General features: G+C 39.8%; 1 protein-coding gene across 6 annotated transcripts in view; it reads left to right on the top strand.

The window, feature by feature from the left end:
- hspg2 (heparan sulfate proteoglycan 2) overlaps window positions 1-25589 on the top strand; it is a 96548-nt gene that overhangs the window by 56815 nt on the left and 14144 nt on the right. For 2 of the 6 annotated variants that reach the window (XM_086278690.1, XM_086278691.1), the window contains exons 31-71: window positions 759-826; window positions 956-1017; window positions 1126-1266; window positions 2063-2254; window positions 2601-2639; window positions 3132-3236; window positions 3744-4022; window positions 4124-4177; window positions 4821-4904; window positions 5639-5731; window positions 5818-5907; window positions 6197-6427; window positions 6518-6631; window positions 6725-6852; window positions 7265-7351; window positions 7521-7579; window positions 7749-7913; window positions 8020-8130; window positions 8360-8460; window positions 8562-8742; window positions 11073-11132; window positions 13652-13774; window positions 13979-14131; window positions 14328-14488; window positions 14730-14807; window positions 16812-16947; window positions 17093-17244; window positions 18318-18462; window positions 19415-19558; window positions 20465-20599; window positions 20716-20897; window positions 21040-21235; window positions 21435-21614; window positions 21748-22008; window positions 22134-22296; window positions 22938-23035; window positions 23131-23397; window positions 23518-23630; window positions 23766-23913; window positions 24017-24133; window positions 24308-24325. In XM_086278690.1, the coding sequence (XP_086134816.1) occupies window positions 759-826; window positions 956-1017; window positions 1126-1266; window positions 2063-2254; window positions 2601-2639; window positions 3132-3236; window positions 3744-4022; window positions 4124-4177; window positions 4821-4904; window positions 5639-5731; window positions 5818-5907; window positions 6197-6427; window positions 6518-6631; window positions 6725-6852; window positions 7265-7351; window positions 7521-7579; window positions 7749-7913; window positions 8020-8130; window positions 8360-8460; window positions 8562-8742; window positions 11073-11132; window positions 13652-13774; window positions 13979-14131; window positions 14328-14488; window positions 14730-14807; window positions 16812-16947; window positions 17093-17244; window positions 18318-18462; window positions 19415-19558; window positions 20465-20599; window positions 20716-20897; window positions 21040-21235; window positions 21435-21614; window positions 21748-22008; window positions 22134-22296; window positions 22938-23035; window positions 23131-23397; window positions 23518-23630; window positions 23766-23913; window positions 24017-24133; window positions 24308-24325 (5414 nt within the window). The remainder of the gene's footprint in view (window positions 1-758; window positions 827-955; window positions 1018-1125; window positions 1267-2062; window positions 2255-2600; window positions 2640-3131; window positions 3237-3743; window positions 4023-4123; window positions 4178-4820; window positions 4905-5638; window positions 5732-5817; window positions 5908-6196; window positions 6428-6517; window positions 6632-6724; window positions 6853-7264; window positions 7352-7520; window positions 7580-7748; window positions 7914-8019; window positions 8131-8359; window positions 8461-8561; window positions 8743-11072; window positions 11133-13651; window positions 13775-13978; window positions 14132-14327; window positions 14489-14729; window positions 14808-16811; window positions 16948-17092; window positions 17245-18317; window positions 18463-19414; window positions 19559-20464; window positions 20600-20715; window positions 20898-21039; window positions 21236-21434; window positions 21615-21747; window positions 22009-22133; window positions 22297-22937; window positions 23036-23130; window positions 23398-23517; window positions 23631-23765; window positions 23914-24016; window positions 24134-24307; window positions 24326-25589) is intronic. The other 4 variants (XM_086278692.1, XM_086278693.1, XM_086278694.1 and 1 more) reach the window with 4 other exon arrangements.

Raw genomic sequence — 25589 nt, 5'->3', positions numbered from 1 at the left:
TTTCTTGGCTGTTGACCTATGGACCTGCCAGAGGATAGGTGAGGTAAGACTGACAGCAGTCGTCCCTGCACAAATCGGGTTTGGATGAGCTGGGTGACAGTGCCAATGTATGCTTGAGCTGATGGTGCTTTGCTTTTCTTTGTCGCACTATCAAAAATGATCACTTTCTTCTGCCTTAGCATCTTCTCTTTTATCTATTCCTAGTAGCTACTATTCCTACCTCTGCTTTCTTTGTTGTCACATGAGTTTAGATTAATAATTGTTTTCATCTTGATCATTTTTTTCTGGTTTTCTATCAATTGTAGTGTTTCTGTTCATTTGAAAAAGAGATTTCTCATTTTCAGCTGTACAACACTCCTGTGAGAGATGGGATCAACATCTGAGACATGTTGAAAGTTTTATCAGAGGCTGTGCTTCATCCATCTCCAGTGCAGGCAGTGTTTAAAACCTGTTAGTATACAGCGGAAAAGCTGGGTGATTTGGTTCATGTTGATGTAATGCTAGCTGTCTGTGTAGATGCGTATACTTGCTGAATGGAGTAACAGAATGGTACATGTGTTTCTTGTCTGAGTCACTCAGTCCTTTGTTTCTTGCTGAGGTCAGTTTTGGGTCAAGAAGATGCCTTAAAGGACATTATTCATCAAATTTATCTCTTCTAGCAGGCTTCCCAGCTTCCTGCCCCATTGTTCTTCAGGTTAATACTTTTTGCATCCTTCTTGACTGGAAATATTTACTTTAACTATCTATTTTTATTTCAGATGTGCTCCAGGATACACTGGTAATCCAATGCTTGGACAGAGCTGTAAAGTTGGCAATGGACGTGATGGTAAATTCAGTATTTTGATCTAGAAAAATAACAAATCTGTGCCTTATTTTTATAAGGAAAATACAAGTTGCAAAGATACTATTCAATACAGAACTTACTGTAATCTTCTACCTTTCTGCCGTGTGACAGAGTGCTATAACTGTGACCAAAGAGGGCATGAAAGCTGCAATAGTGGTGTGTGCAACTGCAAGGTGATCAGACACCGTCACTTCATGTTTGCATTAATTCCTTAGGTATTTTCACCTTCTGAATATTATAGCATGGGCTGCTTGTATCTTTTTCCTCTGATGCTGGTGTAGATGAACGTTGAAGGCCAGTATTGCTCCACCTGTAAGACTGGGGCCTTCCATCTGAGCCAAGAAAACAAAGATGGCTGCCTGTCCTGCTTCTGTATGGGTGTCACTCAGCAGTGCTCCAGCTCAACCTACTACAGAGATCTGGTAAGACTTTAAATAATAGTAAAAATACAAAAACAGATAGGGTCAAGGCCCAGCAAAGACTCCAATATGGCCTACTGGGCAGCGTTAGAAAATGTGATGGAGGGCATAAATCTTGGACTTTTAACTGTATTATCATAAGTTTTACAGTGTTTCCTGCTGATAAAGACCTCCGTTGTAGTCATTCATACTACACCAAAGTAATTAAGTAACAAATAAACAATTGAGTGACAGAAAGGTTCCTGTTTTTTTTTCATTATTGCAACTTCCCCCATTTTGCTTTCTTCATTGGTACCTTTTTTAATGTATCTTTTGTAGTGGGTCTCTATTAAACCCTGCACTTTCATTATTCATGTGCAAGAAGACCTTCAAGTCTCATGCAGTCTGTATCAAGCCTGTTAGTCTGCTTCTCCCTTCCTTTTAGCAAAGTTTTTTTTTCTGATTTTCTGCCTCTTGGAAATGAAAGATTTCAGCACATGGTGGAAGGGTGTTCTGTGCTCACAGCCAGAATATGAGAATATGACATCACCATATTAGGGGTATCAACTTTCGCTGATCTGAAAGTGTAAAAATGTGTTTGAAGTGGAGCGTTTAAAACCGTCTGAACTCTGAGCATTTGGATCAAAGAGATTACTTATCTGTGGGAATGTTTAATAGGAGCGTCTTTTATCACTTTAAAACTTTGCGATTAAAAAATGAGGAAATGCAAAATATTTTTCTTTTAAGCACCTTATTTATTAATGTTTTTTAAGTGGTACTGCATTATTTAGTGGCTTGTATACTTAAATTTGCTTTGTAGGTGTCCTCAGTCTTTTCTCCAGGGAACTTCCAGGGATTCGCTCTGGTCAACCGTCAGCGCACCAGTCGCATTTCCACTGGTTTCACTGTAGAGATTTCCAATGAAGGCACTCAGCTGTCCTACAGTAACTTTGACTACCTGGGACAGGAGCCTCACTACTGGCAGCTTCCAGGAGTTTACCAGGGTGATAAGGTCAGTATTAAAAAGAATATACCACAGATACAACAGTTAAAACACCCCCATGCTGCATATAAACATGCTCAGCAGCACACATCAGAAACAACTAGACCATCCTACTCAACTATTTTCTCCCTTTTGCTGCTTTTTCTTACTTCAAGCTTCAGCCAGTCCTTTTAGAGTGAACTTGTTTATCAATCTTTGCGTGATTTCTTTTCCTTCATTCCTGCAGTGGTTTCATCTTTTAAATCTGAACAGCATTTATATTGGCAAAATAATTTGTATAGATTTGATGGCCCCAGTGACGACTCACATACTGTAGCTTGTTCTTTGTGTTTGTCTCCCTCTCCACGCTCTATAGAAAAATTCTCATTTTGCTCGTGTGAAACGAAAAGATCAGGTATAAAGTTGTTGTATGTTGTGATTGCTATTAGATCATATAAAATCTGGTGATTTTTTTCTGAAGTGCAGTGTTATCTGGCATGTTTCAAGTAACTGTACTGCATTTGAAATACGCTGGTTGATGTACAATAATAATAATTATCATGTTATGCATATATCGTGAATATGCACTGAAAAGTTCTGTGATCATTTATCTATACTGGCACAGTTATTTATTAGATGCATGCCATTTTTACAGCTGTGCATGCATTTTGCAGCTGAAGGTGGCAAACAAAGGCCCCTTAGAGTTACCCACTTTTATCAAAGTCCATATTCCACATCGCTTTCTGCTTCACATGATATAAGCCTTGTGGATTGATCATTAATGGTCCATTAAAGAGCTTCATAAACTTTAACTTTTACTGGAATAACACTGCCATAACACTTGCAAATACCATCAGCTCAGTGGTGAGCAAAGTGATCAAAGAGCTTACTTTATCCACATCAATAGAGTGATTCATATTTGCCAGAGGAGCAGCTAAGGAAGGATGCTTCCATCTGGAACCTAATGGCCACTCAACGTAAAGACACCCACAGAACCAAAAGAGCTAGTCAGGTATTTGGTGTGACCTGCACTGTAGATCGGAGAATGTAAAACTCGTTTGTCTAACAAGAATAAGTGATGCACAGTGTTTTTGTGGACATCTATAGAAGTAACAACATCATCTTGGTTATTAGATGTAGCAGCATGAACACTTGGGTTTGGTGAAGTGGGACTGAGCAGAAGCACATCGTCAGATATGAGCGTGTGTGCATGTGAGTGAGTTATAGAGAACTCTGGCATGAATAGCAAAATCTTAGTTTCTTACGTGAAAGAACTTTTTAAGTGTTTTGTTGGTGTGACTACATTGTTTGAATGGAAATAATAGAATGAGCCTATCATGGGCAGCATCTACAGTAACTATATAAAAACTGATTGCATGTATAACCTGGTGTTTCTAAATAAACTTTGTCACTTTTATTGATGGTCAAGCAAGGTTTCCATGGTAGGTCCCCCTTCTCTTGGAGTGGGTATATATCAGGTTACCTATTACCTGTCTCTGGTACACCACTTTCCCCTCAGGGTGCTGTCAGAGAGCTGGATGATGAAGTCTGGGCACTTCTCTCTAATTTCTCCAATGGGCAAGCTGGTTCTCCTCCATTTTTTCCCTCCTATAAATCCTCCTCCTTTCCTCCGTACTCTTCTCCCTATACTTCCCGAGTCTCGACTTCCTCTTCGTCTTCCTCTCATTCTCGCTGGTCTTTGCGTAACCCGAGTCCCCCACCCTCCCCATCTGGTATCGCTTCAGTTAGACCAACTCGACCCCAACCTTACTCCCCAGGACATGCTCCTCATCTCCAGGTACACTCTGTCAGAGATTGCAAGAGGTTTCGTTTATTTTTCGCAACCCTTATGTTGATGTCTTGCATTTCTTTTTGGGGCCTGGTTCTCCCGTGAATCAGCAGAGCAAGAACACAGTGAGCAAGACTTATAGTACGACTGGTGGGACCAGCAAGGTAGATAGTGGAATGACTGAGTGACTAACTTCATGTACATTATAATCTTAAACCTTTAAAGTTAATTAACAACTTTCTTTTTTTATTTGTTGAGGGTTGTTTTTTTCCAGATATTTAAAATAAAACTTAATTATAATTTGCGACATTAATGCTGAATATAATGCATGTAGTTCATAAACACTAGAGAATGGGTAGTTGACTTAATTCTAGTGATTAATTGGAATGGAGGTATTTTTTGTTGTTAAGCAAATCACTCCCACTCATTGCTGTCACAGTGTGCACTGTAATTCTCCACTTAACACTGGTTTTTATAATGGCCTGTCATTATGCTGTTGTCTGGTTTAGATCCCCATCTAATTGAGGCACTTGTTAAGCTGTCATTGCCGTATTACTGACTGTGCAAGTTGCTGTTTTAGTTGTCAGGCAAGGCAGAGTGCAAGTGCTCTGCTGTTATCGATTGGCAGCAATGAAACTCCTACGTGAAAACATCTACTTCAAAGTGTTTAGTTACATGTTATGTTTGTCCCCGATACTTCCCAGGCATACTTTCTGGAATTCTTGCTTGCTTGCTTGTGATTTCATCTTGCTGCTTAACTCTCGCTCGCTTCCTGTGGCTTATTCTCCTTCCTCCTTTGCCTCTCAGTACTTTCTGGTCTACAAAGGTTTCAACTTGCACCAGGATGATCTGCTCTACTGGCAGCTTCCAGGGCAGTTCACAGGGGATAAGGTAATTGTGAAAACGTGGCTCGCTCCTGGTCATCCCCTTAGAGGTCACATAAAATATTGCACTCCTATTATCCTCAAGCATTCCTACATACCTGTCCACAAAACCTATGCCCATAGTTTTCCAGTTGTCCCCCACCCTTTCCCTTCAGTGTAGCTTCTTGATTTCCTGTCCTACATTCCTCCTATGTATTAAAATGTGAGGGCTTTTTGCCATGTTATGATTGGAGTTTTAACTGCTTGGCTTTTTGTAAAGTGAGATGTAATGCAAAGGTCAGAGATCATGTTATTAGATTTTCTCTTAATTAAGTGATGAAGTGATGAAAACATGCGTGGCAGTATACGTCTCACATGAGACAAAAGCAGCAGATGCAGCAATGTCATGACTTTCATTCTTTGCTATGGCCTCCGGCTTCAAAAGCATACATAAAGCAAGTTGATGGTATCTTTCTTTGTTAATGGCCTTGGAAAAAATAACCTTCACAATCACAGAAGCCATTAGACATCCTTCCCATGGATAAAATTCAGGGAATGCACTTTTACATGTATTTACAACTCTGCAAAATGTAAAGATGCTCACATGTTGGAAAAAAATCAGTTTACACCTTTATATCCTCCTATCAAAGGACTTGTTGTCAGTAAAAACTCACTTTCAGAAGCCACCAATGTGTTTCACATTTCTCTTTTATCTTGAGAACTGCAACACTCATTAACCTGACATTAAATTTCACGCTTTAGGTGGGGTCCTATGGTGGAAAACTTAAATATACCATTTCCTATGTGGCTGGTCCGAGAGGAACGCTCCTTGATGATGCTGACGTTCAGATTATTGTGAGTATCTCTGGGAAGTTTGCTGTTTTCTACCATTGTTATATGCATTAGGAGGATTTGCTCACCTGCTTGTGTTTTTCCTTCAGGGTAATGACATCACCTTGGTAGCCCGTCAGCCTTGGCAGCGGAGGCAACAGGGCAGAGAGATGAATACATTTGAGATCGTCTTCAGAGAGGTGAGTGGTTCATAGCGTTAAGTTATTTTATAAGCCAATTTAATTACAAGTTAGATTTTTCCAATTTAAATATATTTTTAATTTTTACTATAGGCCTGTGTTATATATATATAGATAGAGATAAAAACTACAGAAAATTTTAGGCTTGTTGAAGTGAAACCATCCACGACTGAGCCTGTCCTTTGTTTTCTTATCTTCCTGAAGCTGAACATGCTAAAACTCACTTTTCTTCAAATCTATTCATAATGCACACCAATTGCTTTAGCCTATTTTTTTTCCTCCCTACTAGGAAAATTGGCGTCGACCTGATGGCATGATTGCCACTAGAGAGCACCTGATGATGGTTCTGGCTGATCTCGATGACATCCTGATTCGAGCATCCTACTCCACAGAGATGCGCTCCTCCAGCATCTCTGACATCAGCATGGAAGTTGCTGTGCCCAACTACAGCGGCTTGGCACAGGCCCTCGAGGTGGAGCAGTGCCGATGCCCACCTGGATACCAGGGACTCTCCTGCCAGGTCAATATTTTTTTCAATAAATTTCTCAGATTTTTCTTTCTTTTTCCTTTTTACCTGATTGTGCCTAAATCAAGTATGTGTCATTTTTAGGACTGTGCTCCTGGCTATACCCGCACCGGTGGTGGCTTGTACCTGGGTCACTGTGAGCTCTGTGAATGCAATGGTCACTCTGACTCCTGTCACCCGGAGACCGGCATCTGTACAGTACGAAGCACCAGATCAGCTAATGATTGGTATTTTTCTTTGAATTAAAGCTTCCTGACAAGATCTCTAAACAGAGTATTTGCCTTCTTCCAGAGCTGCCTACATAACACGCAGGGTGAGCTCTGTGAGCAGTGTGCTCCTGGTTTCTTTGGTGACCCCACTGTTGGCACTCCAGAAGACTGCCAGCCATGTGCCTGCCCTCACACTGACCCAGACAACCAGTAAGTTCTGGCACGTATATTAAGACGTTACATTCCAGCTCTATTTATAGCTCAGGACAACTGTCCAGTGCAATTAACCCTGTCTTGTAGATTTTGGAGTATTGGTGAAACATTACCCTGTTTACTACAGCCTTATATCAAATCCTGCGTATTTCATTATCCTGATGAAAGTGTCTGATTTTGCACTTACATTTCACTTTACCATAACATAATTTTGCTGTTTCATGGCAATGAAATACCAAATCTGTTGAAAATAATAATTTTGAAAAACAATTGTAAAAAGGCAAAGTCTTAAAGACTACTATAACTTCCATAAAGGACCCTAAGTCTAGTCAAAATTACAAGTAAACACCAATTACTTGTTAACTGAGTTTCTAGACCAACACTTTTACTTTGTGTGTAACTTATGCAGGTTCTCCCCTACCTGTGAGAGCCTTGGAAATGGAGGTTACCAGTGTACTGCCTGTCAGCCTGGCTACACTGGCCAGTACTGTGAACGGTAAGATAACTGCTACTCTCAGAGAGAATACCTCATGTGTTTATTTCAGAAAAACCTTAATAAGATGAAATGCATCATTTATGAAAATACACCTACTGGAATTTCTGTAAAAGTGCTTTTGCTTTCCATGGACTGTTGTGAGACGGGGTTTTTTTTCTGTGCCTGTTAGTTGTGCTCCTGGATATGTTGGAAACCCACAGGCAAGAGAGAAGTGTCGTCCAAATGATGGTAACGTTTCCATGCTTCCAATAAAATAAATGAAAGCCTTGTGCTGTAACTGTGCATGAAATCTATAGGAAACATAATAATTCAGAAATTTATGAAATTTTTGACTGTTCTTACAAAATTCTTCTCAGAGTGAATTCCTGAGTGTTTATATTGACCGTTGCACCTCCAGTTGCAGCCCCACTCGTAGTCAGAATTTATCCAGAGAGAGTCCTAGTGCCACAGGGAAACCCTGTCACTCTGCGGTGTCAGGTGTCTGGATCACCTCCGCACTATTTCTTCTGGTCGAGAGAAGATGGACAGCCAATCTCCGGCAGTGCTGAGAGACATAGACAAGGTACAAGATTCAACCCTTTCACCCTAAATGTAAATTAAACTGACATGATCGTATCTTGTATAGTAGAATGATGATATATATGCAAATGCGAAATTTGTGTGTGCAGGAGCCGAGCTGTACTTCACCAGCGTCCAGCCAAAGGATGCCGGTGTTTACATCTGCACCTGCCAAGACCAGCGCAGCACTAACAGGAGCCACGCTGAAATTGTTGTCACAAGTGTGTATGGGTATCACTGTCACATTAAGAGAAAGATGTTTTTCCTGATGCTGCCTGTTAAAGAACACCAAATATATGTCAGCTGTGGTTCAATAAACACTGATTTTTATGATGAAAAAAAAGGATTTGGGCTTTGTGGTAAATTTAAATTGGTGTCTTGTGTTGCATTCTGAAATCCACTTGAAGTATTTTTAAACAGTCAATGTAATCTAACTCTCCCTGTCACCAGGTGTCCCTTCCAAACCTATCCAGGTAATCGTTGAAGAGCCCAAATCCCAGACTATAAGGGTCGGGTCTACTGTCCAATTCATCTGTACTGCACAGAGCAAGGTAACGCTGGCTCATCCTTTATTTATGAGACACTGAGACAGTGTTTTGGAGACGCATACCCTGTGAGATTCATATATGTTTATCTGCTAACTTACGTACAGTCACCAGCCTACACTCTGGTCTGGACTCGAAGCGGCAATGGGAAACTTCCCAACCGTGCCATGGACTTTAACGGCATCCTAACAATTCAGAATGTCCAGCCTGAGGATGCAGGTGTCTACATTTGCACAGGTTCCAACATGTTTGGCATGGACGAGGGCAGAGCCATCCTCTACGTGCCAGGTTCGTGATCCTTGGCACCGCATTCCATTACCCATCACGCCTTGCTGCCATACCAGCTGTGACTACCATACTTTCTCATCCTCACACATTACCCCAGTCCGTCGTCTTACAGTAGTGCATGCTTTTCGTTTCACGCCGTGTGATGTAAACATTCAGCTCAGGGTTAACAGCTTCCTAAGCGCTTGCAGTTCTAACTCCCAGTGCTTTCGCCCTCTGCTCTCAGTTACCACATATATGACATGTCTGACCTCATGCTGCCAATCAATCAGCTCTCTTCTCTGCTTTTTTTTAACTTACAGTCTTTTGTGTCTCTTAATGTGGTTTCCTGGAATATATATGAAGAAATACAGCTTGTGGGTTTGGTAATAACTGAAACTGTAGAACATAAGATATAACACACAATATACATGGGCAAGCATACAGATTAACTAATGGGCACTCAAAGGTCATATCTCTTTTGGAGATGTGATTTGTGGACAATGCTTTCTGCCAACACTCTGATGAAGCTACTGCTGATTTTTATCTTCTTGTTTGTTTGTTTTTTGGTTTATTTTTTCATAATTAATCGGTGGTGGTCTGGTTGCTTCCTGATTACTCATAGATTTTCTTGTTGGTGCCGCCAAACATTTTGCTAGCAGGGTGCTGGATTCTGGTGTGCTCCTATGCTCCTCCCTGGCTTAAGTGTAGTGTGTGTAGCGTAGTGCATAAGACGAGGGGAAATGCGGATGCCACGATGTGTGCTTAGTGACTCTGTGACTGACATTCAACTAGGACTTCACTGTAAAGGATGAATAGGAAGAAGTCCTACTACTCTTGAGTATTTGTGTTACCCAACTTTTAAAGTGTCCCTTCATGAAACTACTGGCTGCTTTGTTACTCCACTTACCATCCTGATGATGAACGTTGTTGAACAAAATGGTGCTACTAGTCACACAGTTGGTTAAATCTATGTTTAAATTTACTGTTGAACTGTGCTGTACTGTTGTAATAGTAATGTTTCATTCCTTTAGTGTTAGTCCACCTTTGTATTGATTGCTACTTCTAATTTTTTGTTGGTTAAAAACTTCAATATCTGACTTTTTCATCTGACCTGCAGAAGAAAAAGAAAAAAGCATGTATTAAATCAACTACAATTGTATATTGTGTTTTTTATTTACACTTTGTCAATGTTGTTGGTGCTTTTGATTCTGTGATTGACTGAAATTTGTTAGCCTAGAATGTTTTCATGAAATCAAATATATAAGAAATGTAGATTTTGGGTGGCTTTTTAAAGGAACCTTTAAAAAAGGCAACGTGGACACAGTTACATGGCAAGATGTTTGTTTACATTCACACAATTTTAAGTATTTTTACTAAAAAAAAATACTTTTAAATTTCACAGGTTAAACTTTAAATGTTGTCTTTTGGCTTTATTTCAGTCGACTGAGTAGATTTCTTTATTTTTCATTCTTATTAATTCAAAGGCTACATGTCAGCATGTATACACAAATGTGCTTTTAAATATATTTTTTAATTTACTCTCCTTTTTTTTACTTTCTTTTTAAAACACACCAAAATTATGTAATGTACACTACAATGTATTTATATTAACTGTGAAATATGTTTAAAAGAAAAATAGTTATTAAAAGTATCACATATAGAACAAAGAGATTTTTTTTTACAGCCTCACTCATTTACATCTATAATATATTTTAGATTCAGGGTGACCACAAGCTGTATGTTGGCTTTTAGCACCTGAAATTTCTGTATTTAAAACAGCTTCTTGCTACTAACCTGCATGTGGCTACTTTGTATATCTTAATTTTGTGTTGCTGAACAGTTCTCATAGTGATGCTCTTTGAGTCTGTGTATCTGTGTGTTTGTATGTTTCATGATTCTTTTGTCTGTTACACATGTGGTGGTCAGACTTTAAAGTCTAAGTGGGTTTTCCTCATTGTTAGATAAGCATAAAACTGATAAATTTCAAAGCATCATTTCGGAAACTATCTTGACTCACACAATATGTATTAGGTAAGTATTAATTTGAATGCATGAAGCTATTTAATGGCACCACGAGTGACAAATTCTTAAACAATTTAAAAAAACCACAAGCTGAAATGGAAAAACAAATGTCAAAGTGGTGCCATTTGAATTCAATCCCATGATTTTTTAACATGTTTACATCGTGTGTGATGATGTTTGCAATCGAGTGGGAAAAACTACGGCGACTCACATGCAAGGACGGATGTAAGTGTCTCTGAGGAGATGCGAGGTAAACCACCGTTACTTCAGAAAGCTGACCTGTCAGTTTACCTGTTCCCTTCATCCCTTCCTCCCTCCCTCATATCCAGAGGCCTCACAGACTCAGATGTTTTACACATCCTATGAAATGTTTGAAGGACGCAGACATAGTAAGTCCGCATGAGCATGATTTCTTCTACAGGGTTCCCTAGAAGGACCCTCCTCTCTCTGTCTCCTTTACATGCATGCTCTAATCTTCCACAGCATGGATGCGCTAGTGATTTGGTAACATCCATGTACAACCACCCAAGCAACAGCTGCAGACGCTGCATAAATAATAGCCTGGAGCATACATGCTCTCTTATGTGGTGTTCAAAAAGTATCAAAAAAGTCGAATTTAGAGCTAAAAATGTGTTTTTTGTGTCCTTCTTAGAATTAAGGCTTATAAGATTGTACATGAGTGTTACTGGTTCCTACTTGACTTTTTTGGTTCATTTGGATCCATCACTGCTGGGAAAAGTGCATGTTCATTCCAATGGGCATCTCTTTGTGAATGTAGAGTCTACTTTCCATCATTTAGAAAAAGACTTTTAAAAATCTATTTTTTTCAGTCACTGGAGTCCTTTCAGTTACTTTATCGTCCTAGTTACAGATGACCAAAAAAGATGAAATATAACGTGGACAAAGTAATTAAGTATGTTTTGTTAAAATAATAATTGTCCAGCTAATTTTCTGGTTGTGTACTTGCATGTTTTATATGACAGAATGTCATATAGGAAATGTCACTTCATCCTTACCTTCTTTTCCTCTTCACTTTCCTCTATCGTTTCAGGAATCATGCTAAACTTTTTTTATACTGTCATCTGGGCTTCAAACATCATACTGTGCTTAATACATCTCATCACAACCCCATTGCATCATAGCTAAATGTGCATAGCAGACTGGAGTCCACACTTCCATTTGTGTGAAGAGATACTCAGATGGAAGTGTACTTCAAGTAACACCGTGAGTGTTTAGGCTAAACTATACTGCAGTGGCTTCATACAATCAAACACTGTATGAAGAAAATATTTGTTTCTTAAAGCAGTATCTTAATTCTAGTGTGATTATAGATAGTTGTTTTCTGCAGTGGCCACAGGTGAATTAGCTCAACGAGTAACAGAATGGATTTCCATATAATATCTGTGGTGCCCAGAGAATAACTCTTATTCCCATGACTATTTTCCAGACTCACTCAGTGCTCAGTTTATGTTTTTTTGAATAAAATTCCTCAACAACTTCTTTATGGATTGCCATGAAATATGCAGCACTACACATATTCACATCCTTTCACAACTGTTTGTAAACACCAGTAAACCTTTCACATAGCACCATCATCAGGCCGAGAGTGTCAGGTATTTTTTATAGCCCTAAAACTTGTTAAATAAAAACATCCAATCTTTTTGAGCTCTTCTTAAAATGTGATAATTAGCAAATTATTCAATATATTTCCTAAACACATGCAGGTTAACATGTTTCTTGGCATTTAGTTAAAAAATAGTACAAACTAATGGAACTACTGATATTGCTAGTCTTTTTGAATAGCAAATGAAATACCTTTACTGTAATACAGTATAACCAGAGTAAAAAAAGATGAGAAGAATTATATCTCAAAAACTGGGCAGATAAAACCAAAGCTAACTGCTAAGACAGATCCCATGTTAATAATGTGAGAAGTAGTTTTTTGGTGGGTTTTCTTCCTTTTTTGGTATTTTAAGTGTTATTGCATGTTGCACTGATTCTACCATAGACATTTACATCCATCCATCCGTTTTGTTCCACTTATCCAATCCAGGTATGTGTGGGTGGGGGGCAACCATGTCTGCCCTGTGACAGACACGTCACCAGTCTGTCAGTGGGCCAACACACAGAGACAGACAACCATTCACATTCACGCCTTCAGACAATTTAGAATCACCAGTTAGCCAAACCTCATGTCTTTGGACTGTGGGAGGAATCCAGAGAGAACCCAGGCAAGCATGAGGAGAATATGCAAACTTCACATAGAAAGGTCACACGGAGGATTCATACCCACGGCCTTCTTGCTGTGACGTGACATTTACAAAACATAACAAATACAAATAATAAAATACATCTATAGTCATAATCAAATCAGTTCATAGATGCTAAGCCAGTGTTCAGACTGTCATGCCTGCCTCATGTCCCACAGTGAACGCCCTGGAGTGTTCGTGTCACTGGGGTCAGAGAGTCAAAGATTAGCCAAGGCTTCAAAAATCCCAGTTTTCAGCCTACAGTACATAGCCTCCTCCCATCCGACTGAAAGAGCCCTTTCTTTTGGTCTGCTACCCTGGGATCGAATACACAGTCCAGAAGCTAGCCAAACTGGCGTAGACAGCAATATACCCAGAGGCCCTGCCAAGGACTGCATGCCACATCTCATCTGTTTTGTCTGCACTGGGGATTTAGGCTGCCAAGTGGGTTGAGGCACAGGCCATCACTTTCTCTCTAAGTCTGATCACTCCCTTACATGTAAAAACATTTCCACAGTTTGTAATAAAATAACCTGATGGTCAAGCAGAGGCTGTAGTCTCCTGACAAAAATTCATGATTCATTTAGAAGGTCTGTTTCTCCATGTTAGGTCTGGCGAGATTTTAGAGCTGTGCTTGACTGAATTGTGTCCTTCTGTAGCTGCAGAGGGGGCCCGGCCTCTGGCCACTGTAACTCCCTCAGTGCTGAACGTCTATCAAGGCCAGAGGGCAGAGTTCCACTGCACAGTAACTGGAAACCCAACCCCTGCCATCGAATGGATTGGTATGATAAGTTGGATTTCATTCTTAATCTATTTAATGCAGGGTTTATTGAGCTATTTCTAGTTATTTAAGTAGAAAGACCAGATTCCGCTATGTTGTGTTTGTCTCTAGGAAATCTAGTCCAGCAAAAGAAATCTACAAAACTTACCCCCACTGCTTTGATTTTGTCATTAGTGACATTAGTGTAATTGTGTGATCCCTACAGGAGGTCCAGGTAACCGAATGAGTCAGAGAGCAGTGATACGAGGTGGCATACTGACCTTCACCTCAGTGGACGCGGCTGATGAGGGAGACTACACCTGCAAGGCCCTAAACACGCATGGCGAGCACACAGCGCGGGTTTCTCTCCTTGTCCAAAGTATGCACTGTGTTTAAGTGTGTATGCCTTTTTATTTCATGTTTCCACAGAAACATTTTGAGGACTCACAACTATCTGGGGACAAAATACAATGTTCGGGTTTAGGAATAGAGTGGTTTTCTAAGTTAACAGATGATTCCAGTTTCCTGTGATCACAATATGTGTCTTTGAATGTCATGTTGCATTCTTTGGTTAGACTCTAACCCTAGCGGTCTAGGCAACCTACCTCAAGTCCAAGTCAGTCCTCAAAATACAGAAGTCCAAGAAGGTGACACATTGAGGTTGTACTGCAGAGCATCGGGATCACCCACCCCGAAGCTCACCTGGCTGAAAAATGGAGGACAAATCCCCCCTCAGGTGAGCTATATCCATCTTTCCAATGCCTGAAAGAACAGCATTTAATTAAAAACGGTAATCGCATTTATATTCCTTTCTGTATTATCTCTATCTAAAACCTCAAGGTAAGTCCAGTGCCGATGGTAATCAGAGTGTTTATGGCTGTTTCAGCATTTTGACCTCTTAACTTTATTTTTCCCTCCCTTCTGTTTGTCTCCTCCTCTTCTTTTTTTTGTCCTACCCTGTTCTGACATTTGCTCAGGCTATTCCCTCTCACGGTTTCCATCAGTTTAAAAGCAACAGTCTCGATGTGTTACAGAGACGTATTGAGGACCTGCAGGTCTGTCCATCTGTCCACCGTCTGTCTGTTTTGTCTCATAGTTCACATCCATTGTCCTCTACTGACCTTGTCTTCACACATTGTCGACTAAGTGCATGATCAAACGTGTCCTTGATTCACACTTTGTAAACTATGTTAATTTGTCACAGCTGCTCACTAAGTCATTGTGGCATTGGTGCCAAATACATTAAAACCAACTAGCTTGGCCCGGTTGACTTCTTAGTGTACTCGCATGCAGTACCTGTTTTTAAATTATGTTGTAATAATAAAGGCATTCCATGGTGTCCTGTTTTTGTGCTGTCCATATCATACCATCCCTCAAATGTTTGGGTTCTCAGCACCCAGTTGACCCCATCATTCCATTGAGTGTATTAACAGCACTAAGCATACAGTAGGTACTGTAGGTATTTCAGACATATTTTTCTCTATGCCAGGCGTAGCCCTCTGCCCCCCTGCCCAGAGGGTTTTGTGTTAGTCTGGATTCTGACCGGCCCTCCTCGGCTTGACAAGGGCTTCGGGGCCTGTTTAGTTCTGCCTCAGAGAGCCACTGCGTTGTGTCAGCCTTTCCCAGGGGGAGCCGGGCTCTGCCGTGCGACCACGCAGAAATTCTGTATGCTCTAGCAAACAGCTTGCTTTGAAAACTTGTCAATGGGTTCAGACACACATTGAGCCACAGCCCGCCTCAGCCACTGCTCGGTTTAGCCTCCCTCACGGTTGAATGGTCCGAAGCTAAGCAGCTTTGTCCATGGATGCCCTGACACCCCCCGGATACAGTAATCCCTCCCCAGACCAACCCCTTTCTGTTTCTCCTCCCATCTAAGGTGTTTCCAAACTTAATACAAGCTCATTTTCAGCTTTGCTGGGCATCTGACTGCCATGTGGAGTAGAGTACAAACAAGTCAAGTTGCTAGCTGAAAAGTCTCAGGAGCTCATAAATATGTGGTGAAATTGTTTTAAGATATTTGATGGTGGATATAAAGTTTAGACCTGTTTTAAAATGCTAACTGTCACAACCTGTCTTCTCTAAATGTTGTAATTTTTTCATTATTTTGGTGATCAACAACTGTAAGCTGTAGTAAATTTACAGTACTGTGCAAAAAGTTTTGAGTCACCCCAAATTTCTTTATATTTTGCTAGGAAAGTTGAAAATAGGTACAGTGATTTATTGAAATGTGCAAATGTAAATCGAGGTACATTATGTAAGGCAAAAACAGAGTTTGTTCAATTTTAAACCAGCTTGAAAGTCAATAATTGGGAATTGGGACTGAACAATAATACTTGTTCAGTCTGTGCTTATGATTCAACACAAGAAATATTGCTCTTAAGCAACATTTCTTTGTAAATTCTTGAAGCGGTTTGAAGCATCTGTTCCTAAACAGATACTGTTTATTTGCTCTAGATACTTTTTTAGGCCTGGTAAGTGGTATGTGGCTTAAAAAACAAAAATCCTTCCTTTGCAAATGGTCTAAAAGGATTTAAAAAACAGCCAATGTTCAAAGAATTTTGAAAGACCTTCATAAGAGAAAATGGAGAAGAGACCACCTAAAAAATCAAGAAGGCTGCTGGAAGCTTGGGAACAAAATATAAAGAAAAGTCCTCAAGATGAGTGCACAGTGCTGTAATTATCACTGATCATGGACTATTAACAAATCATAACATCGTAGTAAAGCTGGCACTACTTTTTACACTTCCATGTACGATGGACAGTGTCACCAAATTCATAAACAACTGTACAAACTAGAGTAATAACAGCTCTTGTCTCGTCTTTAAGACCTATGCTATAGCGCTTTTGTGTTGCTTTTAGCTAGTAATGTGACTCAATCAGCAATGTTATATTTGTGCTGTTTCAAGGGACACAGGTAAGTAATGTGCTCTGTCAGTTTATGATTTATCTTTGTCAAATATGAGGCAAATATAAGTCAAATAACGCTTGTTTTGTATTGTTTCACAAAAGAATGGTAATGTAGTTTCTAAGTTTGTCTCATTTTTGTATGTCCTCTCCAGGCTCGTAATGACCGCACCGACATCGGTACTCTGTTCATCCCTAATATCAAGGTGGCCGACTCGGGTACTTATATGTGTGTCGGCAGCAACAGCATTGGCTCAAATAGTGCTCCCATTAAAGTCAGTGTGCACAAAGGTAAGACAGCATGGTAGTCAAACTAAAGTCATCAGTGGCTCAGACACAACTTTCAATTTTAATTTCATTTTATTGTGTTTTACTATAAATACTCTGACAGATAAAAACACTGTTCAGCTTAACTATTTATGTTTGTGCCTTGCAGCTGATCATAGCTATAATGTGGTGAGCATCCAACCATCCATAGCTGATGTCCAAGTAGGCCACAATCTGGAGCTCAATTGTTTTGCGCCAGGAAATCCTCCTCCCCCTGTCATCTGGACTAAAGCTAGTGGACACCTCTCTGCCAATCACCAGGTAATCACACATTGTGCGTCATTGTTCCTCCATTTGATAAGAGATATCTTATATGCTAGCAAGGGAAAATAATCTATATAACCTTTATCTTTTCCAGACTGCACATAAATTTGGTTCTTTGACTTAGACTCACTCAACATGCATACAGTACATACTATACAATCACAAGGATCGCGGTTCTTGCCAAAGTCCAGTGTATGCACAACCTACTTTTGTGCCTATCCATTATATCAGTTTTGTCAGCATTTTTATGTCAGATATAGTAATAGTAATATATAATCCTTAGTAATGCATGCACAGTTAGCATGTATTTCAGACAAAAGAACTTTTTAAAAACAGTAAATAGTAAGAAAAACTTTTAAGATTTGGAACGAGACATTACTGCTGACTTTTTTTAATGCTTTAACCACCAGAAAGTTATGCCATCTAGTTCAAGAAAAGGCTGACATTTCCAAAAATGATATCTCCAAAACTAAGCATGTCACACAAAATAATCTAGATGGACACATCTGTCAAAACAGCTGCGAACCACCAAGAAATAGACTTTTCAGGCCTTGTGGTATCTGGCAACAAGATATGAACTGCAAATCCTTTAACTCCCCTAAGTTTCAATGTGATGACAGACTTGTTGTTCCACAGCAGCTCACAGATGCTCAGTTTGAGTTTCATCTGGGGAAATTAGCTGTAGGGTTCATCCTTCCCACAGTGCATCCTGGTGGCATTGCTTCCCCTGGTAAATGTTAGCTGTTCACACGATTTCAAAGAGAAGGGAATCAGCTGGCTTCCTTCAATTGCTTAAAATGTAGTTCAGTCCCTGGTCTGTGAATTTGCAGCCCTATATACAACAGCATACTTTATGTTAGTAACTATCATTAAATTTCCCGTAACTTGTGTGAATATATTCCTCAGCTTAACGTGTAATGTTGAGACATAATAATCAATTATATTGGCTTCATTAGTGAGTGGTTATAATGTTTTGCTCATTAGTGTATTGATTTTTTTTCCAGTAGTAAATGTAAGGTGGTAATTTCATCTTGCATGTTCAGTTGAAGCAACTCGATTCCTTTGTGCAGGTTGTGGGCAGTCAGCTACGAATCCTGTCAGCTACTGCAGACGACTCAGGAGAGTATATCTGTCGAGTACAAGGAAACCCCGGCAGCTCTGGATCTCGTGTCCATCAGGCCTCTGTCTCTGTGTCTGTTACTTCGTCTTCTTCACGTAAGTTTGTGTGGCACTGAGAGCCTTCCCTGAAAAAGATATCATACGGGAGCACATGTTCTAAAACCTGTATGGATCTTTCAGCATTGATGGTGCCTTTCCAGATGTGCAAGCTGCCCATTCTATAGGCACTAATGCACCTCCATAATATGAGACATTCAGAATTCAGAATTGTACGTTGAGGAACATTATTCTGAAATTGCTCAAATAATTTTTCTGCTGACTGGCATCCCTCTTTATTTCAGAGAATCTATGAAAAGATGTTCTTTTTAGACCCACTCATGTTAGTGACCTGTTGCTAATTAACCAAATTAGTTGCAAAATTTTCTTCCAGCTGTTTATTTTTTATTTTTTGGTAACACTTAATTTTCCAGTCTTCTTTGCTCAGTCTTTTTTTTTTTTTGATTTTCCGTTGCCATTATATTCAAATGATCTAATATTTTTTTGTGAAATAGTAAAATGACTCAGTTTAAATATTTGATTGTTTCCAATGTTCTGTTATAAAGACTGACTGACAGACTCAAGTAATCTAAGAGCCCATTGGGTTTTTTCACATTGTTTAAGCTCACTGTGTTCACCATGCTTGAGATTGACAGTACCAGGGATTTTTATTTGCCAGCATCCGTCAGCAGCTGGGCGAAACAGGGCATTACATGGGAAGGTGTTGTTCTCACTGCTTCACTTCATGAATTAACTTTCCATTTTCAGTTTCCAGTGTTGCCCAGTGTGACCTCAGATTGAATTATTTTCCCTGCAACTATCCCATGATCTCATCCTCATTCACTTCTTCCTTGACTTCAGTGATGTTTGAGTTACTTTCCCAGCTGCCAGTGTAACCCATCACCATGATGAATCTGTTGCTTCATGTTTTTGTGACTAGTATATCAGTTAAATGAATGAGATTGTTCAAAGAGATTTTGTCCAGAGTCAAAACCACTGCTTTCTGCTGCAGGCCAGCAGAGCCCAATCATTGCCATTGAACCCCACAGCGCTGCAGTGCGTGTAGGGGAGTCAGCCAGCTTCAAATGCAATGTGTACAGTGGAGCCCAGCCTGTTAGACTGGAGTGGAAACTGGCCAGTAACAAGCCATTGCCAGGTAATTACTGTGCTCAAACCGCCTTTAAAGAACAAAACCTTCTTAATAACTACTGATTTTATGACATAATTATTTACAATCAGTTACAGCTGCAGTTCACCCTCCATAATATATTCTATGTTTAATCACTAATTTTAAACTTCATTCAGGGAGCTTTTGAGAAAGCGTCCTTTTTATTGTAATAACAAATTGATACTTGCTTATAAATATGATCAATAAATATTCATATTTTCTAGAGTGAAAGCTTTTACAGTGAAACCAAGGGTTTACGTGGGGGGCTAGAAAAACATATTTGAATGTTTTTGAGAGTTTTCTGAGATTTAAGGATAAAAACCAGGGTGTTTTCACACATTTACTATAGTTCTGAACTTTTCTAAATGTTACCACATGTCCACCACGGTTAAATTGGACAATAAAAAATCTTTAACCTGAAAGTTCACAAGTTTGTGAACTTTGAACTTTCAGGTGTCCATATTATGTCAGATTGCTCAAAGGTGGGACATTGAATTCAAAGCTTCTGTGTACTTCGTCCTCCATGCTCTCGTCAAGCAGCTTCTTAGCCTAAATCACACAGAGCATTTCTAGTATTAAAAATATGACTAATACAAAGTATTTTCTGATAAACAAACGTAGAAAATGTTCAGACAGCACCCCAACCTGAAAGAGAAATTCTAAATGAGTTTTCATTAGCACTCTCCTTTCCCGTGAAGTTTTACTTCTTTCAAACCCCACACCGCCAAAAAGGTTCACACTTTTGTCTGTCTTAAAGAAGTAATTAGATACCTCTTTGTACCAGTGAATAAGAGATTACTACTGCTGATTTTGTAGACTGAGTACAATTTTTTTAAATGTCTTCTTCAGTTTTTAAAGCTAATTTAATGTTTCATTTGCCACTGTGTTCTGCAGACAATGTCAAAGTCAGCTCTGATGGTTCTGTTATTACCATTACCAATGCACGCACCATCAACCATGGTGCTTATCGCTGTGTGGCAAGCAACCCATTCGGCATCACGCACACCATAGTGTCTTTGATTGTTAAGGGTAAGCTGCATGCATGTCATTCAGCACTTTATTCAAACTGGTTTGCACGATGGTTCCCTCTAGTGGCTGCTTAAATATCAGCACTCCATACCAATATTGTGCGTATGTACCTTCAGAGGCTCCTGTGGCCACGGTAACCCCTGTCGGGCCTGTACAGATTAGGGTGGGTGAGCCCATTAACCTGGAATGCCAAGCTTCAGGAGAGCCCCGCCCCTTGGTTTCATGGCACAGGCTTGACAACAACCGCAAGGTAGTGCTGAGCAGTCCTGTGCTCGTGGAGTCCAACGCAGTCATGCAGGTACTGATATTCTTAGACCACTGTCAAAATTTTCAAACCAATCCAGATTTCTACCTGTTTTCCTAGTTAAAGACCCAGCTTCCAAGTCAGTGCTTGTCTGTTTATTTTAATATTATCTCTTTTAATTATGTCCTTTTTTCAGATACTAGCAGCACGTCCAGAAGACAGTGGCACATATGTGTGTGCAGCTCGAAACAATGAAGGTACTACTGAGACCAGGGTGGAAGTAATTGTCGAGGGAGGATCCCAGTTGCCTACAGTGCCCAGGGCCTTTGTTCCTGAACCGCTTATGATTGTAGTGGAGGGTCAAACTGCAACACTGCGCTGTGAGGCCCACGGTAATGTATTTTGAATTCATCTGAAACCTTTTTATAAATACACTTTGACAGTTTTTATGTTGTAGTACTATAAAAAGGTAAAACCTGTAAAATCAGCTTCATTTTAAGTGAATACTGCAAGAAGTAAACAGTTTGAAAGTGTCCATTTCAAGCCGAGCTGAAAAGAATATATTTATTTCCCTGCTTTGTCTTTTGGTAGGTTTCCCTGCCCCAGAAATCAGGTGGACCAAGCTGCGGTCCCCTCTGCCTTGGCGACACACGCTTGTGAACAACAGCTTGGTGTTGCAAAACGTTGGCAGACAAGACTCTGGAGAGTACATCTGCAGTGCCACCAACAACATGGGCACCACTAAAGTCACCATTACGTTAGATGTAGAGAGTGAGTGTCTGTATTTCCATTGTTGTTTCTGTAGTCACTTTTCAGAGTCTGTCTGGGTATGCGTGTACTATGGATTTAAAGTAGTTTTGCAGTCTATAGTTAATCTACTGAGTTTTTCCTCTCTTGTCTCTAGCTCCTCCGTATGCCACCTCTGTGCCTAATGATGTGGCTGTGCGGGTTGGGGAGGTGATCAGGTTGCAATGCCTGGCCCATGGAACTCCTCCTTTGACCTATACTTGGACCAAGCTGGATGGAAACCTCTCGCCAAGGGCTGAGGTTAGGGAAGGGGACCTCCAGATAAACCTAGCTACCTCTGAGGATGCTGGAAGCTACAAGTGTGTGGCCAGCAACAAAGTGGGCAACAGTGAAGTGATTGCAAAAGTCACAGTCAGATGTGAGTTAGGCCAGTAGTCTAAAATAAATACCACTCATATTTCTTCTTGTGAAAATTTCTTCTTGTAACCGTTATGTGCTGTGTCACAGCAAAACTTAGATGACAGTCTTCTTTCCTTTTTGTAGCTCCGTTGGCAGTGCGTGTAGCACCACAGGTTGAAGTAAAAGCCCAGGGCAGTGCTGTGGAGTTCACCTGTTCAGCAGCAGGTGGTGTAGAAACCAAGATTGAGTGGCTAAAGGAAGGAGGAGCCCTGCCACCAAACAGCCACATCAAGGATGGAGTGCTCAGGTAATTCGTTTTGGATTCATGAAAATGGAAAAGAAGTCATAATTAAAAACGTGTCAGTATGTGGATGTTTGTGTGTCCTGAAAGTTTAGTCTTCTCATCTTAGTCTTCCCAAAACAAATTAAACATAATAAACTCAAAAGATCTACCTAAAGGTGAGGTGATATTGTGTACTTTGGATTTTTTACAAGTCAACAAATGTGCATCAATTCAGTCATCACATGAATCAATCTCTTAATGCATTTTGAGTTTTCTATATTGTCTCTGTTAAGGTAAATTTGTTCCTACTGAACATTTTTAAAACAAGTTACAATTATGTGATTTTAATTTTAAAGGGCAGATTATGAAAACTGCATATCAAGGAAAAAATATGATGAATTTATGGGGACTATGTTCAGACGTGGATTTGGTGTGCTTGTGTTTATTTCAGGCAGGAGGTTAGTACAGAAGGAATGAGCTAAAAGTAAACTGCAGAGCCTTTGTTCACTGTGATAAATACACTCTCCTACACGACGGTGTAGTTTGTTGATATGTTTGTAATGTTTTTTTTCTACAACAACTGAGAAGCAAAAGTAAAATAATCAAGTCCCTTAAATGTTCTATAATATGTGTTCAAACTTTTTTCCAATCACCTTTTCCTGCAGGATTGAGAACCTAGAGCAAAGCAATGAAGGTGTTTATATCTGCCGAGCTAGCAGCGTGTATGGTCAAGCACAGGACACTGCTCGTTTGACAATCCAAGGTCTGTTACGTCCTTTGTGTATACGCTAATCTATACACTGCTTTATCCAAACCAGTTCCAACCTTATTCATCTTTGTTATTTATTTTTTCCACAGCCTTGCCAAAGGTCATGATCAATGTGCGTACCTCAGTGCAGACAGTTATGATTGGGAACTCTGTGGAGTTTGAATGCCAGGCTGTTGGTGACCCAGAGCCCACAGTAAAGTGGAGCAAAGTCGGTGGGTCTCTGCCACCTCACATTGTAGTGAAGGGTGGCATGCTGAAGATTGAACAGGTGACAGAGGCCGATGCTGGCCAGTACCGCTGCACAGCCACCAATGATGTGGGCTCAGTACAGTCTCAAGTGGTCCTGAATGTCCAGTGTGAGTTCATAATGGGACATTTTTCCCTTTCATCACATAGGCAGATGCTTGCACTTTCAAACATATTAATGACTTAAGCTCCCACTCATCATCATTTCAATTCCTAACTTGTTTGCACAGCCCTTCCTCAAATTGCTGCTCTGCCAAAAACGAAGGAGGTGGCGGTTGGGTCAGATGCAGTCTTGCCTTGTGTGGCCTCAGGATATCCTGTTCCTGATATCAAATGGTCTAAGGTAGCCTAGCAGACATTGTTAAGATAGATTATTGCGGCTAAAGTCTCTCTTTGGTAAAACCTTATTTAAAAAATATGTGCATAGTGTGTTTTATGTACAAATCTTTTTATTTATTTTTTTTGTTTGTTTATGTAGCTTGATAGGGAGCTTCCTGCTAAGTGTTTCCAAGAAGCCAACGTGCTGACAGTTCCTCGGGTCACCCATGAGGATTCTGGCACATACGTCTGTACAGCCTCAAACAAGCAGGGCAAAGTGGAGTCCTTTACTACACTTGAAGTCCATGGTTAGTGTGGGGAGTTGAGATATTAGTAAATAGCTGTGAGTATGAACCAAAGAAAAGCCTGCGTTAACTATAATGTGATTCTTTTTCTTGTTTTTCCTTCCAGAGAGAGTGATGCCATATTTTGCCCAGGAACCTTCGTCGTACCTCACCCTGCCAACTATCAAAAATGCTTATAAAGCTTTCAATATTAAGGTCAACTTTAGACCTGATAACGTTGATGGTAAGGATGTACATACTTAAATCTGCTTTAATTGCATAGTGTATATTTTGCATTACTTTTTTGTTAAATCTTGCGCATTGTTGTGTAGTATATTTTTCATATCTCCTCATGTGTAATTTCACTGCGTCTCCTGTCCCTTCCATCTCTCTCACATCTCACCCGTGTGGTGGGAAGGTCTCATATTGTACGCTGGTGAGTCTCAGTGCTTGAGAATCTCAGGAACTCAAGGCTGATGTTGGCAGTATTGCTTTTTGGCTGCATCAGATTTTCCCATAATGCATCCAGCTCAGAGCTGATTTTGGGGCTGTGAAACAGATTCGACATGGTGCATGGCCAATGTTTTTGTACTGAGTTTTCATTCGTGATTCCAAGAACACATTTGGTAATATTAGATGTGATCAGTATTAAAAAAGCTTACAAGTCTGCTTTCGCATCCTAGTCTTGTTCATCCGCTTCAAAGCTATGTACAAATCAGCTGTGCTTCAAATGATTGTATGTATAAGGAAGAACAATATTACAAATGCACATTTGAAGCTAAAGTCAAGCTGCTTTTGCAAGTACAGTAGTTATACTCTCTCTTTTGAATGAATGGGGCATGAAATAATTCAGCATTGATGGAAATCTATCTGGCTCTAATTTTCATCATTGCCAGTTTTATCTTTTGCAACTTATATGTGACATTACAGATTTTTGCTCCACCCATCAGGTAGCAAATTGTAGCAAAAAAAACAAAGCAAAAAAACCCAAAATGAAATAAACTGCAAGAACAATTTGACCATGCTATTAAAATCTTTTGCTTTCATATATTTAGAGGATCAAATATGGTAAAGTTTTTACATAACAGGAATTAATAAAAATGATCAGGTCTTTACAAGATCTTAAAACTATGTAAGTGCAGCCTCAGATTAATGACAAATGAATAACAATTAATTACATGTTTTACAGTATCCTTATTTTTTTTTAACATGTTGATCATCCATTTTCGGTAAAGATAAAGGTAGACATGCAAGATTGCATGTTCGCATTTCACCATGAGCCTCATATAAGCATGTATATTTTCAGCATATAGAGAAAGAAAACAGAAGAATATGCTATTATGATGTGACTGGTTCCATTTTGCAGCCTAGTGATAGGAGGACCGTTTGTAACATGGCTTTGGTTGGCTTTATACTCGTGTCGCCCTAGCATGCTGCTTTACCATCCAGCTTTCACTGGATTGATTCTTTCACTTCCTGTGTGAATGATACTGCAACCAATATCCATCCTAACAAGTCACTTACATATCGTGTAAATACTCTGAAAGCAGTGCCGTTAAATGAAGGCACAGCTGAAAAGAGAAATTATGCACCACTGAGACAAGGATATTCTTGAAATAACATCATGTGTTTAAATAAATCTAGTAGATTTATTTGACTTATTAAGATGGATAAGGATTAAGATGTGGGGAAAATTATCT

Source organism: Aulonocara sp. 'chitande type north' Nkhata Bay, linkage group LG20 (genome assembly GCF_057382095.1).
Source record: "Aulonocara sp. 'chitande type north' Nkhata Bay isolate Kocher_YH1m ecotype deep benthic linkage group LG20, A_spYH_male_GT1.1, whole genome shotgun sequence".
Taxonomy (NCBI): Eukaryota; Metazoa; Chordata; class Actinopteri; order Cichliformes; family Cichlidae; genus Aulonocara; species Aulonocara sp. 'chitande type north' Nkhata Bay.
This window is presented reverse-complemented; position numbering and strand designations above follow the sequence as displayed.